Here is a 15,686-nt window from a genome sequence, read left to right as displayed (position 1 = left end):
GCGCACAGCATAAGGACCTGAGAAGTCCTGCAAAGAATCCCCTCCCACTTCCTTTAAGCCTGGATTGCTCAAACTTAGTTAACCAAGAAACACTTCTGCTGCGGTCCCGTGGACTGATATCCTTGGAACATCTCTTCTCCATCCCACAGGGCAGACTCAGGTACTGAGGAAAGTTAAGGAGGGGCCGGGTGCTGCATCTTACAGTGAAGGGCAATGTTCAAACCAAACTAAACAGGAAATGCTTGATGTTAGTGCTCTGCAGTCGTTAAGTAGCATTTCCTTAAAAAGTTACAAAAAACTATTCAAGATACAAATAGCACTGTAAGATCGCCACTTCCTTATCTAATGACTTCCTAAATGGATTCTCAGTTATGCTCACACCAACCACCACCCACCTCATCCCCCAGCAGGAAAAGCTGGGGAGGAGTTGGCAACATCAGAAAACATCCTGCTCACTGCCACTGTGGGCTTCTGCTGTGAGGCCGTGCGCGTGTCTGCACGTGCAAAGAGCAGGCGCACTGGAGCAGACGCCCCAGTGCCACACACTCACGGAGAGGAGAGGCTCACTACTTCCCTAAAGTCATCTTGTCAACCAACTGCATGGCCAATGAGTAGCTCCTTCATTTTTGTCCTGAGACAGACAACTTACCTCAGGACAGATGCAGTTTACTAACATACAGCACCCTCTGATTTTCTTCAAAATAGTGACTGTGAATCTGGAGGGAAGAGCAGAGGCTGAGACACACAGGTGCTTTTTGTGGGGCTTGGCAGTTATTTCAAATGAGGTGCCTTGCTTACCATCCCAAGATCAGCCTCATGCACACAGCCCTGGATGGCCAGGTGAGTCCCTAACTTTTCTGGCGGATGTGAGCTGTGTAACATGTTGAGGGCCAGTAGGGTCAATGCTGGTTATCTTCTAAGGAGGGAGATTAGAAGGCTTTTGCCTCCCTTGGAAAATAGAGAATTATGCTACGAGGGTTATCATACATAGCAATGAGTACGTCCCACGATCATGGTTTGTCTGAGTTTCTTCTCAGCAGAAAGTGTCTCGTATACAGATATGTATCCATATATCTGCACACATATCTGAGGTCCACCTTAATTCAGTAAGACACACATACCTTAGACCATCAGGAAGTGGCTAAAATGCTCTCATGTTTAGGTGGCTGTGGGCTCGGGCTCAGCCCTCCTACTGTCTCACGAATGTCACTTCCCTTGCCCCGCATCACCTGGCTTTCAGTGGATGAGGACTGTGATGACAGCTGGCACTTGGCCTGGGCTGAGCTGCACATGAGGCAGTGTACCGGACACAGACCAACATGTAACCCTCATGACTCTGCTTCTAACCTGGCCTGGAGTCACCCAGTGCTGGAAACCAGGGAGGCGATCTGGGTCCAGCTCCCAGTCTGAATCTCTGCAACCCACGCTCCAACAGTAACCATTTTTACAATGGCCTTGAAGAGTAAATGGCAAAAAATGTAGACATGTTGGCTATTTCAGGTCCAGAAGTGCTTATCTGAAATCCTTGAGGTCTCCAGACCAATGTGTTTTCCAACCTAGAATTTTTGGTCTTTAGAAGGGTAACTCAGTGGATTTCCCATACATTAATTAACAGCCACAGGAGGGTCTGCTTCCAGCTGGGAATGAGACATTTCTGCTGCAAGGCCAATGAATAAACACACTTAAGTGGCAGAGACCAAACAGGCTCGACTCAATGTGGTCAGGTTTTGTTCCACAAAGTTGACTTCCAGTGGTTTTCAGACCTCAGGATTAGGAACCTGTCTTAGTGCCCAAGTGTGTGGTGCTCTTCTCTATGCAGAGGAAGCACATGTGAGAATATTAACTATGCCTCTGTTTCTAACAACTAACTCAAAACACTAGTATCTTACAGAGAATGAGACAATTAAGTGAGGGTACCTCCCTACAGTGGAACAGCATGTATCTGTTGCCAAGAAAGAGGCGGCCATGCAAGTGGGCATTACATACATGCATGTGCATACCCACCTCGCATATATACGTACATAAAAATTCATGCACTGCATTCTGAAAATCAATGTACTATACTTTATGAACATTACATTTTACTTCAATTGTTAATAAAGGTGAATCTGATAAGGAATATTCTCAAATATGTTGAAGTAGTGTGGAGAAATGTGTTTAGGGACATAACCATTTGTACTGTATAAAATGTCTTTAGTCTAAAAGAGCTGGTTAACAGTGGTTGCCTTTGGGGAAAGTACTGCACAGGAAGCTATGTTTTCCACTGCAGAACTTTCTGCACATCTTCAGGTGTTATTTTAAGCATGTGGCTCTGTTTCCAAAAGAAAAAAATACTTTTAAAAAAATGTTTACTAACTCAATCACTGAGATGAACAGTGATTCTCCAAATTCCTTTCTCCCCGAGCCAAGGAAGGGCAAAATCCATTGATTTCAGTGGCACTACGGTTGTGATCAATTTGCAGTAAGGGGAGACACGGAATTGAAGTCATCAGATAAACAGTGCTTTTAAGAGGCTCAGAAGATGGGGATGCACAACGGTAAACGCCCAACCCGAACTGCCAGAGCCTATGCTCAAGGTCAGGGAAGCCTGTTGGTGAATGCCAACCACCCTGCTAACCACCACAAATGGCTGTCTGAAGGGCACAGAGGCAAAATGGGGAAACAAATGATTTTTGGTCCTGTGGTGATATGATGCTCCTTATTCAAAGCTGGGTTTAGCCACAAGGAGTTAGATGAACATTTTCCCAAGTTCTGAGTTAGGTGCTGGGTATCAGATGCACAGCAGGAAGCAAGACAAGGCCCTACTCTCAAGGAGAATCCCTTCTAGGAGGTGTGAGGCAGCTAGATGGAGGTGATATTAAGCGCACATGACAACCACTCTAGCGGTGGTGAGGGTTGCCTTGTATTCAATCAGGAGACAGTTGAGTGGGGCTCTACACCACAGGACCAACCATGCTAAGACACTTGTACCAACGACCCATGCTTCTCACACATCAGGTCCAAACTAAATGCCTTCCCAGCACTCTCAGCACCACCCCTACTGTAGAGAAGTAACCAGGCACAGAAGCATGTCACGACTGCCCCAGGCCGCTCAATGACAGCAAGCTTCAGATGCAGGACACATGACCCCAGAACCTACAGAAAATTCTATACTAGACTAAGCTCAGCATGGGTAAAGCCCCAACCTACTATACACTGAGGGAGGACTCAGACATCCAGGTGCTGGCTCCCACCTGGCTTGGTAGGCCATGGGAGAAATCTGCATCTGTTTTAAACAGGTTACTCTGGCTGAACAGATAGGCACAGAGTGGAGGCAGCAAAGAGCAGTCAGGAGGCTGTGACACGGTCCAGGTGAGGGCCAGGATGGGTGGTAGCAGTGGAAACAGAATGAAGTTGTGTCTACGAGGCCAAATCCACACCATCTGCTGATAAACCAACAGGATGCAAGGCATGAGGAAAGGAAAGAAACCAAGGATGACCTCACATAAGCATAGTGTTTGGGTAGCCGGAGGGGCGGATGGCTGTTTGCAGAGCACTTGAAGAGCAGAGGAAAAGACTCACAAAAACAGTGCTGGCAAAACAGGATAGTTACATGAAAAGAATGAAGTTAAATCCCTATCTTACACCATACACAAAATTAAAAAGAATCAAAGTCCCAACATAAAAGCTAAAATTACAATTCTTAGAAGACTGGAAAAGCTTCATGACAATGGATCTGGCAATGATATCTTGGATAAAATACCAAAAGCACAGGAACAAAAGGAAAACAAATTGATAAATCGGATGTCACCAAAAGTAAAATCTTTTCAAATACTATAATCAAGAGTAAAAAGCCTACCCAAAGAATGGGAGAAGATATTTGAAAATCACATATTTGATAATAACATTAAATATATAAAGAATATATGTTGGGAATACTACTCTGCTATAAAGAATGACAAATCTGAGGCATTTGTAAGAAAATGGATGTACCTGGAAAATATGATACTGAGTGAAATAACTCAGACACACAAGCTTAAATACTGTATAAGATCTCATTTGAGTGAGGCAAAGTACAAAGAAAATGATATAGGTTGGGTAGGAAGGGACAAGGGGACAGATCTCATCCAATAGGAAAGTGGTCCAAGGGAACAAGGATGCAAGGTGGGGAGGAGGGAAAGGGGAAGCGAGAGGAATAAGGACGCACCATGTACAGGACCCTAATAACTCCAATCAGTGTAAACAATCTATGCCATAACATGAGCTGAGACAAGTAACATCAACAAGTATGCAAAAGGGTTAGGGGAACCAGAGGAGGAGAGGGGAGGTGGGGGGAAGGAGATTAGAAAAACGCTGTAATATGTACATGTAACCACTCTCCAAGATGATTGTAAAATGTGTGACTCACAAACATGTACTAATAAAAAATTTTAAAGTATATGTGCACATGTAAAGAACTCCTAAAACAAAACATTAACCTAATTCAAAAAAAGGTAAGGACTTAGACATTTGTGCAAAGGAGATATACAAATGGCCAACAGACACAGCTGCACATGGAAAGATGCCAACCGTTCCTAATCACTTGAGAAATGCAAATCAAAACCAGAGAAAAATACAACCTCACACCTATTTGGAATTATCAAAACAGTTTAAGTGTTGGCAAGGTTGTGAAGAAACTGGAGCCCCGATGTACTGCCCACTGAGATTGTAAAATGGTATATGTGGTGACTCCTCAGAAAGTTAAAAATAGAATTCGCATATAATCTAGCAATTCCACTCCGGGGTATACACTCTAGAGAACTAAAAGCAGGGACAGAAACAGATATGTATCTACCACGTTCATAGCATTATTCATAACAGCCAAACAGGCTGAATATCATTCAGCCTCAGAAAGCAAATTCTGACACACGCTACACCAATGAACCTAAGAGAAATAAGACCAAAAAAAGGTCAAACAGGGCCCGATTCCACACATGTGAGGTATTTATGAAAGTTAATACACACAAAAAGTAGAATGAGGCTGCCAGAGATTTGGAAGGAAGGAAAACGGAAGCTGGTGTTTAAAGAGTACAGTGTTTCAGTTTGGGACAAAGAAAAAGTCCCAGAGATGGATGGATGGTGCTTGATGGTTACACAACACTGTGAAGATACTTTAGCCCACATTTTACAATGATTAAAATGGTAAGTTTTATGTATATTTTACCACAGAAAGAAAAAAAAAGATTTCAAGGTTGTTCATGCGCTGTCTTGTGGACAGGTTAGGAAGATTTTCTCTGCCTACACATCTGTTTGCTCCTCGTGCCTCTGTGAGGATGAGTGACAGCGTGCACCTGAGAGGACTGTGCCCTGGGCTTCACCGTCCACGCAGAGCCTGAACTGTGCCTACAGATCCACAACACAAAACACTCCATTTCCCTCTGGATCCTCCTCATGCACAGCTTGGTCTGCACAATGAAACCCGTGGCTTGGCTGTTAGTTACGGTCAGCCTTGGGAGCTGCAGAAGAGAGCCACTGCTCGTCTCTGGAGGGGCAGAGGGTCAACGGTGGCAGGAAGGAGAGGTGGCACGAAGGTGCGGCCTTATGAATGATCTGAGTTGTGGGCAATGACCCAGGCACTTAACCCGAATTCCTTAGGCTTAAGATACATGCACTTTTCTTTAGAATAATCAGAGGGAGGGAAAAAGAAGGGATTCATTTAAATTTATAAAAAGAAAACTAAATCTTCTCTCATTCTAAAAAACTTACGCCTACCATCTTCCTATAGCCAAGTGACTTCTCTTACTGTTTGGCTTACTTATAAAAAGGCTGGCTCAAAAGCTTGAAATAACAGAATTCTTTCTTAATTGATTAACAATGTTGGAAATGTGTCCTAAAAACCTGAAGCTGATCATTCTGTCCACTTCTTTAGAAAAACCAAATTCATGTAAGGAATGTGTCAAATACAACATGAATAATCCAGGGCCTGGAACACATCAATCGTGATAGAACTGCAGAAAAAACACACTGGTATTATTTAAATACCAGGTCTTAAAAAAGACAATTGTGACCATACAATTCTGTAGGGGAACATGAAGAAGAACTTAGGAAACAAGAAATGCATGTTTTATCATAGTAAAACATGCATTTCTATAGGATTCATCATGGAGTTAAAACATTTTAAAGATCCTCTATGCTGCCACTATTTAAATACTATCACCCACTTCAATGAAGTCAAAACAAGAAAGGAAAGAGACAAAAGGACACAAAGTGAACAGACCATAACTTTATTGAAGATTTACTTGGCTACAATTATTACAAAAAAAAGAAAGAAAACAACTAAAGGTAACTGTATCCATAAGGTGCAGTCTGCAAACTTCGGCAGCACGGTTACTGTATGAGTAAATTATGTTATGTGGCTTAAAAACAGCTGCAGCATGTGATGGCAAATATTTTATTGTCAATGAAATTACCTATTAGTTTTGCTTGATTTTAGTCATTTTCCTTTACTGTATCTACAGCAGAAAAGGCAGTAATTGTCTTCCTGTTCACCTTTGCATTTTTGCTATGTAACCTGCTGCTGCAGTGAATTGAGTGCATCTATAAAATTTAAATTGACTGTAGTTGATGTCCAAATAAAAGTGGACTAGAAAAAACAAACAAGTAATGATTAAAATATATTTACAAGTTAGTTCTGAAAGATCATTTTCACTGCTAGTAGACAATATAATGGTCTCAACACAAATTCCATAGATATTGCTACTGGCGTTTCCAATAACTTTTAAAATCATTTTACTATTCTTGGTCTTAACACTTTTATGTTTAAAAATTCTCATTACAATATAAAATAAAGAAGTTTATTTGGAAATAATTAAATTCCAGAAAGACAATCAGTGGTTGTAAAAATATACCTAATTAAAATAACCACACAGATGGTAACACATGGCATGAGTTCCTCCTCCACAGACAACGCCAACTAGTTCAAGACTCAGACAGTTTTAGATGCAGATAAACAAAGATGCCGTAGTCAGTTTGCCGTCTTAAATTTGTGTAAAAGGATTAGAACCCCAAACCGAGTAAAATATAGTTTTAAATCACTGGGCCTTAAGAGTGACCTGTGGTGGGTCTGGGCTTCCATTCTTCTCTATGTTTGCAGCCACGGCCTGATTTCAGGTGCTGACTGAAGAGCTGACTGCTGGGTGAAGAGTTCCATCCCAAACCGAACCAAGAGAACCAAAGCAGGCTCGAGTCTCTTGCAATTTAGTTAAAGGGATCTGAATCTTTCTGAGGGCGAGCTACCATTAAGGAAGTAAAAATATCAGTATTTTAAAGGATAATTACAGGAGTATTAACGGTCATTCTAAATTTAATCATTTCACATAATGTCAAAGAAAAAATGTAACAAACATTTTAAAAACACAATTAAGAGTTAACAAATCTTTGCCATACTTTCACAAATAGTAAAAATGCCACAGACAAAAATGACCTATTTCAGTTGTGCAAGTATATGACACATTGCAGGCATTATAATTATCTTTTTCAAATTCGGTAAATCAGAACAGCAGCAAGGCCAAACCACATTTTTTCCTCTCAGTTAAGCATCTTTTTCTTGAAATGAGGTAAAGCATGGTACCAAGTGCAATGCTTATCTGTGCTACATGAACAGAACAGAGGGGGAAAAGCTATTCAAACGCAGCATAGTTAGGACTGCAGAAAGTCTATTACAAAAGAAATAAAAACATTAACAATGAGAGTTCATGCCAACTAACCTGTACACAATCATCATAAGGAATTTCTGCAGCTGCTTTTTCAAGCTGCACCTCACCAGTCCGTTACACATGAGCTGGGACACAGACACACCCACCAGCCATTTCCACATTACACTGGTTTCCACCGCAATCAGAGCCAAAAGGATGTACATATTTTGCAAAGTGGGGGAACAAAGAGTGATATTCTTCTTAAGTGACAAATGCAAAACATCTCAACAAACTAAACTGGGGGAAACTGGACAGCATTAAAATGCAGCAGCACAAAAGCGTTCATAACCATTTCATATGTCTAACTCATACATTTAATTTTTTAACTTAGCCACCAGGGGATCACAGAATGGTTCAAACTGTAAAAATAAGCTATTTTTCTCAAAAAGAAAAGTGGGGGGGGGGGCTAAAGTTTGCCACTGATAAGACATTTTGAATGGTAGCAGGAAATGTGAACCCCTGAGAATATACGACCTAATCATATCCAAGTCTAAACATTTAGTATTAACACAAAATATTCTTCTTACAGGTTATAAAATATATCTTCTCCCACCAGGAATCATAACTGTGAAACAATCTGATTTGGGCGCCAAGAGGCAAGAGAATCCCGTAACACTGGGATATATGCATTAGACACAATGCAAAGCCCTAAGCTCTTGGCATCAGGTAGTTTATAAATTAAGAGATCTGTGATATCACAAATCACCCTCACAAATAAAACTCTTACCCAGCCTTACTTGTTAACTGTATATTTTATAGTTATATAACTTAAGAACTACTTGGTTTTAACTTGCCATGATATCTCATATTAAGGTTTTTTTTTTAAATCAAATAGACACCTAAGGTTCCAAATCAGAATTAAATATTTTTTAAAAGAAATCACCTATGTTCATTTGCTTAAAAATTCATTTAATAATTTAGATCTCAATTTAAGATCAGAGACGACAAATAACATTGGAGAAGCTCAATACCCCCTTCACCCAGGGTTCCTCAGAAAGCAGAGCTGACAGTTTCTCTGTGTGCACACAGGCGTTTCTCTGCGGATGGATGGTGCAGGAAAAATCCCTTGTAATTTAAAACATAAATGCAGCATTACATGAAGCATCAACTTCAGAACAACGTGCTGGAAAATGAGACCTCTGCTCAGCTTTCTTAAACGTCAAGCATAATTAATGGGGTAAATTGCAGCAAACCTCTACTGGTACGTTGATGGTAGTGCAAGACTGACCCACAGCTTTTGAAAAGGTAAATTAAGAGGTATTAGAGTTACAGTGCAAAAAAATTAAATTTTCAAGCATAATACATAAACGTAGCACCAACAGGGGAAAAAATGCATGCAAAAGAAAAGAACTGAGGTATTTAAGTGAAGAGTGCCTACAAGTCTAATTAAAGAAACTTGGGCAAATGCCTAAAAATGTGGGGTTTATTTCCTTTTTCCCAAGATGGAAATAATGAGCTAGTTTATCTAAATTAATGACCTAAATCACAGATGTATCAAAATTATGGCAGTTTATCGCAAACTTTGCTAAACTTCCATGGCATTAACAGCACAGCTTTGGTAGGTGAAATATGCATGCAACATTTGAAAAGCACAGTAAGAAATTTATGTGAGAAGACTAAGGTAAAGGTGCTCTGGTTTTGCTTAACTAAGTAACCAATCAATTATAAAATCTGCAGCATATTTTAGGTGTGATATGTCTAAGGTTTATTTTGTTAGAACAACAGCCTACAGGGCAAAATTATTTGCCACAAACATTTCCACCAGTGGAACTACCTAGCAGGGGGTTTTTACCAAAATTGAGTATTTAGCCAAAGATGTGTTTTATTATGATGTTCAAGAAAATCCACAGACTACATATTCTGGTTTTTCAAAAGTCTTCAGTACACACGTGACAGAAATGCTAGTATAATCCCGTAGTAATTTAAGGTACAACTACACTGGTGAGCTTTAAGTATTACTGTGTCTCAACATCTAATGCATGATAAAATGAAGGGAATATAAAATAGTTTGTTCCAAAAGGTCAGAAATTAAAAAGAATACCCAGGAAAATTTTACTTTTAAGGCAAGAACCCTTGTTATGCAGGACTATGCGGCATTGGAAAACTCAAAATCTGATTCACCAACATGCCAGCCAATGTTGAATAAAAATCTGTCCCTTACTATCAAGTGCAACAGCAACCAGGAACATCCTTACACAAGATAACATGGAAAGAAGACAACACTGGCACACATCTCTTGCACACCGTTATCGTTCTATTGGGCTTGCCAACTATCACAGGACTGGCACCATGGCACAGACGGAGGGGTGTTCAGAGGGCTCTACTGAATCTAGGGGCTGTTTGAAGTTTAAGCTCCATGGCATTCTAACACCAAGCAAAGCAGACCAAAATTAAACACACATACACACAAAAAACAAAACAGAACAAAAACAAAACCTGTCAATAATTATTCTGACCATTTGCTAAATGTCACCATTAAAGCACTCTTGTGATTTAAACAAAGCAGAAGTGAGGAAAGAAGACAAGATTGTGTTTGCGCAAAAAACTAAAACTACAATTAGTTCCAAAAATTTTATACATATGTTAAATGTTTTATTCTGTCATCTATCTTGTTATCAAACAAATTTTAAATTCTGCCTTCAATTCATTCTGCTCAATATCAATTTTTAAATCATCCTTTTGATTTAAATATTTCCCCTTAATTGTTTTTTGGGGGGGGTTGTTTTTAAAAAGGGGTTTCAGCTGTTGGGAACCTGAGGTTGATTAGCTTTTAGGCTTCGTAGGGCTCTTCGTGCTGCTGCAGATTTGGCAATCCTGTAACTTCGGCCAACACCTTTAAATTTCCCCTTTCCTACTACTTCCACGGTGACTCTGACCTTCCCATCGTAAGTTCTCTCAGCCGGGCTGTAAATAAAAATCCAAACAGCTTGAATCAGAAGTCGAAAGTATTTATTATTATGGTCAGCCTGCATTTTGTATGCACTCTCAGGCCAAGGCGAGAGCCCCACGTATAAGCTGAAATGTACAATAGGACTTATACAAACCACCGACAGACAGGGCTGCTGTTTCTTCCTTAATTCAGCTTTGCTTTGCAAAACAAAAAGAAAAAACGAGTACACAGACTAAGAACGTTCAGTGTAAATATTTTTCAGAACCATGAGTTTATGGCAACTGTGTTTCCACGCACACATTTTGCTTACCTAAATTTGGCAGTTTCTGGTTCCATTTCAAGTAATTCTCGCACAGGGGAACGGGGCACATTTGCAGAAAACTTTTCTGTAATCAAAATGAAAGAATAATATGAATAATACCCTGGAAGTATGTTTTAACTGTTTTTGTTTCTTTTGAAAAAGAGCCAACAATACCTATTAGTGGCCTCATCATAGGATAGTACACCTGCCAAACCATCTCCAGGGACATCCCACTATCCATGTAAATGGCACCAGCAAGTGACTCAAAAATATCCCCCATGGCCTTTGGAACTTCAATGTCCTCTTCCTTCTCTTCATCCTCCTCGGATCTCCTAAGCTATTACAGAGAAAAGTGACCCGTAAGCAGAAAGGCCAGTTTTTATTAAAGACTTATGCTTTCTTATATATGAGTTTTATTATTTATTTAACAAGGGTAACAATACGATTCACTTATGGCATGCCTACTAACTACACTGTAACAGGTTTTTCCACAAACATCATTTTATCTTTAAAAAAAGAAACAAGAAAAAAATCCCTATCCCATATAGTATTCTATATCTACCTAGCAAAGGAAAAAAAAAAAAAGATTACTTCTAAATTAAAACAAAACATATTCAATCAGAATTAGAAATAAAAGTAGTCAATACTGCATGGGAAAAACTTCTCAAATTCACTCAGAAGCAAAGAACTGCACATTCCAACAGTTCTTGCCCCAGGGCTTGGCAAGGGCTGGCCAGGGTGCTCCTCAGGACAAAGCTGGCCTGGCTGGCCTCACATTGTTCTCATGGAAGGGAAATTCTTTCTGCAAGATTTTTTCCCCTCCAGGCTCTCTTTTCATTAAACCACTCGATATAAGTTCTCTATAACAGAGTACCTAACACACAGTAGGTACTATATTCAGATTAAAAGAATAAAATCTGATGTATGTAACAAAAGCCTCTTGAAAGTTCTTGATTCTTTGAGGTAGCAATTCTGTCTCCCTCAATTTATCTTTTAAAAAGTAACTGCATATATAAGTATATGTATCAGTCCCATGTTTAGTAAAAATCCTAACTAAAAGCCATAAAGGATAAACAAATTAGCCATATACTGACTAACATGTGACTACTTAAAATCTTAATGCCAAGAAATATATGGAAAGTCAGCTATAATACATTAAGTAAAAAGAACAGATTCACTATGCATATATAATTCCATTTTAAACTTTATAGGTTTATTCACATATATATCAGGAATAATGCATCCCAAAATGTTTAACAATCATGGTAGTATAACTAGAAAACTTCAATTAATTTTTTACTTGCATTTTCTAATTTTCCTAAAACACAGATTATTTGTGAGATTTAAAGATAATAGAGAAAAACAATTTCTAAATAAACTGTTTAGCCACACATTATATACATTTAAAATGCTGACTGCTAGAAAACAAGATGATTGTTTTTAGCCCATGATTTTTAACTAGAAAGGAATTTTAAAATTTACCAAGCTTCTCTCCATTTACAGCTGAGACCCAGAAAGATAGACCTAAGATCAAACACTAAGTTAGAAAAGCCAGACCATGACATTTCTAATAAGTTTTTGTAACTTCCATACATATGTTTATATAAACAAAGGGCAATAAAAGAAAAAACAAAAACTAACAGTACCAGGATGCCCCATGGGCATCAAAAGAGAACCTAAATCTAATTTCAGCAAATTCCTCAAATTCAGACCTTAGCTATTCCTCGAGACAGCCAAGGATGCGTGCTGAGCACAGGTGAGACGGTTCTCCACCTGCCCCATGTGATTGTGCTGTGTCAGCCATGCACTGTGGGCATGTGTTCAGAGGCAGTGGAGCGAGAGCCCTGCCTGTGGACGTGCCCTCCACATATGTGCGCAGCACACGGGACCTGACGCTCTGCCCTATGACCAGACCTCAGAATCTACACTATTGGTGATGAGCCTACAACACGTGTGCAGCAGCAGGCTGTTTTTCTTTTCTTTTCTTTTTTGGTACTGGGGATCGAACTCAGGACGTTGCACTTGTGAGGCAGGCACGGTGCCACTGAGCTAAATCCCTGGCCCTGGGCTGTCTGTTATCACTGAAAGCTCTAAAAGGTTCGTCATCACTGACCTAGACTCTCATTTTTTTCTCACAAAAGGCCAAAGAAACTCATGATTCTCCAATAACAGGATGGGATAATTTTTTTAAAAGACGAGGTACTAATTAAAGCGAGAACAAGTAAAGCAACTACAGAGTTAATACATTCTTTGACTCTTTATAAGAAATGTACTAAATACGGAAATGAAGGGCATTAGAAGGGGGCAGAGTAAGAAATGTGAGTGCTCCCCTGGGTCCACAAGTATGCAGATGACTGCTACCGAGGATCAGAGGAGACTGGCAAGACTGGAGCAGGATCCTTTCCTTCAAAAATTCTTAGCTCACTGTGTACACAACACTGGAATCAGCTCCATCACCAAAGAACCTTTGGCTGAACTTACAGTAAATACCTCCCAAATTCCAATGGTTAAAAATTGAGAAGTTTGGTTTTTACATGTATTTTCCCACTTCAAGTAAGGCAGAATGTATAATTGTGATGCCTACCTGAGATGTCAGGAAATATCTGTTCCATGTAAAAAAGAAAGAAAGAAGCAACACTGACTGAGGCTGGGCTGTCCTGGGAAGGGAAAGAGCACCACTAGACATGTGTGGCCTGGAAGCCTCAGTGAGGCTGGGACACAGAGCACTGAACACCACTGGTTCCTGCTCTCCACCTGAGCCGCAGCGCCCCAAGTGTAGAGGCTGCCCCACACAATGCAGCCGCGCTCAGCTCAGGCCCATGGTCCTGACTGTCAGCGGCTCAGCTATGAAATCAGAGCTCAAACCACTGTGACCCCACTTGGACGGCTCCTTCCACACTGAACTCGGCACTGACCTCAGAGTCCATCCCTTGCATCTCGTTCTTCTCAAGCTGAAACTGCACGAAGTCATCAATGACATGGAAGAGCTCAGGAGAAACAGCTTTGAAGTACTTGTGGTAGTCGTACTTCACAGCCAGGGACGCGAAGATGGTGTTGTTGACCAGAGCGGAGCGCAGGTCGGTCAGGACCCCGGGTGAGTGCTGCCGTGGGTCTTCATAAAGGTGCTTGGTTATGAGGTAGTCCAAGATCGCATCTCCCAGGAATTCCAAGCGCTGGTAACAATCTGCACGAGGGAGGGTCCAAAGCAGAGTTAGCCTGTGCAACATGCACACACTGCCCATATACGAAACTAACATGAGGTTCTGATCCCCAGGCCCATTTTAAAGTTCTCTACCTAAGATCATTTTCACAGATCTTCCTCAATGGAAAAATTACTTGACATATCATACTTCTTAAAGCCTCCATAAATTAAATTTTAATGCCAATTTAAAGCCAATTTCTTTAAAATAAACTGGGGTTGGGGTCAGGAATATAGCTCAATGGTGCTGCACCTGCCTGGCAAGCGCAAGGTCCTGAGTTTGATCCCTGGTTCCATAAATAAATAAAATAAACTGGGGCCATAAAAATAATCAAGTGGCCAAAAGATGAATGTTTATTAAGAACAAAAGCCCTTTGCTAGGTGCAGTCACTGTCCTAGGTGTCACTCTGTGGAGTCTCCACCACACGCTGCCTCACCGGCACTCAAATGTGGCAGTTAAGTGACAGCACCCCTCACCACTCCTGAGTTACATGTGGTACACGGGAGGACCACTAGGAAAAGACTACCCTCTTCTCAACCTGAACTAGAAATGCTGACTCTGACAAAACCCAATAAAGAGCTGAGGAAGTTAGCAAAGGCCTTAGGCAAAAATGGTTGTCAAAATGTGAGATTCTCAATGCTAACCAGTATTACCGATTTTCTCACAGCGGCTAGAAGAATCCATCCTGCTGAGAAAACTGAGGCCGGGAAGACGTGATTTTCCCAGATTCTCAGACTACCCCCCGAGTTAAGAGGCAAGGGCTCCACCGGCTAGAATCCAGGCCTTATGACTCCCAGAAATGTGTGGAAAGCCATCTATCCTGTCTTCTTCTGACAGAAAATCAGGCTTTCTCATCCAGAATCAGAAAAGTTTTCACTTTTTGGTTTTATATTAAGCAGATCACCTGAACCTATAGTATTCTTTTTGTTATACATACTATACACTTCATACTTTTCTTTGATATTTTGGATTTAAGTACTTACTACTCTTGTACAGAAAGCAAAATATAAACTTTATCTGTGTTTCAGGCTCATTTCTGTTTTGGGGACTCACTCCCCTTCTATTCTTATAGATTAGGGGCTTATTAAATAAAACAGGAGAAAGATCACAGAGCACAATGAAAAGTAGATGACAGTGGAGTCAGCAAGAGCACAATGAAACCTTCCTATGAAATGCTTTTTTTAATCTTGCCATCTTTAGATAAGAAAAGACCCTGAGAGGGATCCTTTTTGCCCAGAACAACAACAACAACAAAAAGGTATGGAAATACATGCAGAGTATATGAAAAAATCAAGAACCAAAAGCAGCACTGGACAGGCATCAGAAAGGTATTTGGGTAGGAGTAGATGGGAAAACACTGCAAAGTACTAAGGCCCAAGTTTTTCTTAACTATGCAGCATATAAAATGATATCTACACAAGTAAACAAGATCACTCTATTACCAACTGTCAAAGTTACAAAACAGTTATTACTCCCCAAAAGACAAAAAGAATAAAGACTTCTTTCTGTTTTCTGTTGCTTTCTCCCCCAACCATGCATATTAAGCATGAAGACTGCAATGCAGAAATTCTTTCCTTACAAGG

The 15,686-nt window shown here is 40.3% G+C and overlaps 1 protein-coding gene across 4 annotated transcripts in view; it reads right to left on the bottom strand.

The window, feature by feature from the left end:
- Positions 1–6,226: 6,226 nt before the first annotated feature.
- Positions 6,227–15,686, bottom strand: part of Dicer1 (dicer 1, ribonuclease III) — a 77,609-nt gene continuing 68,149 nt past the window's right edge. For all 4 annotated transcript variants that reach the window (XM_004837007.4, XM_087195525.1, XM_021244658.2 and 1 more), the window contains 4 exons: positions 13,819–14,087; positions 11,078–11,240; positions 10,913–10,988; positions 6,227–10,616 (listed from right to left, as the gene is read on the bottom strand). In XM_004837007.4, coding sequence (XP_004837064.1) covers positions 10,451–10,616; positions 10,913–10,988; positions 11,078–11,240; positions 13,819–14,087 — 674 coding nt within the window. In that variant the 3' untranslated portion in view covers positions 6,227–10,450. The remainder of the gene's footprint in view (positions 10,617–10,912; positions 10,989–11,077; positions 11,241–13,818; positions 14,088–15,686) is intronic.

Source organism: Heterocephalus glaber, unplaced genomic scaffold, assembly GCF_053883595.1.
Source record: "Heterocephalus glaber isolate CG9 unplaced genomic scaffold, H.glaber_assembly_v1.0 deba00001608, whole genome shotgun sequence".
NCBI lineage: Eukaryota > Metazoa > Chordata > Mammalia > Rodentia > Bathyergidae > Heterocephalus > Heterocephalus glaber.
This window is presented reverse-complemented; position numbering and strand designations above follow the sequence as displayed.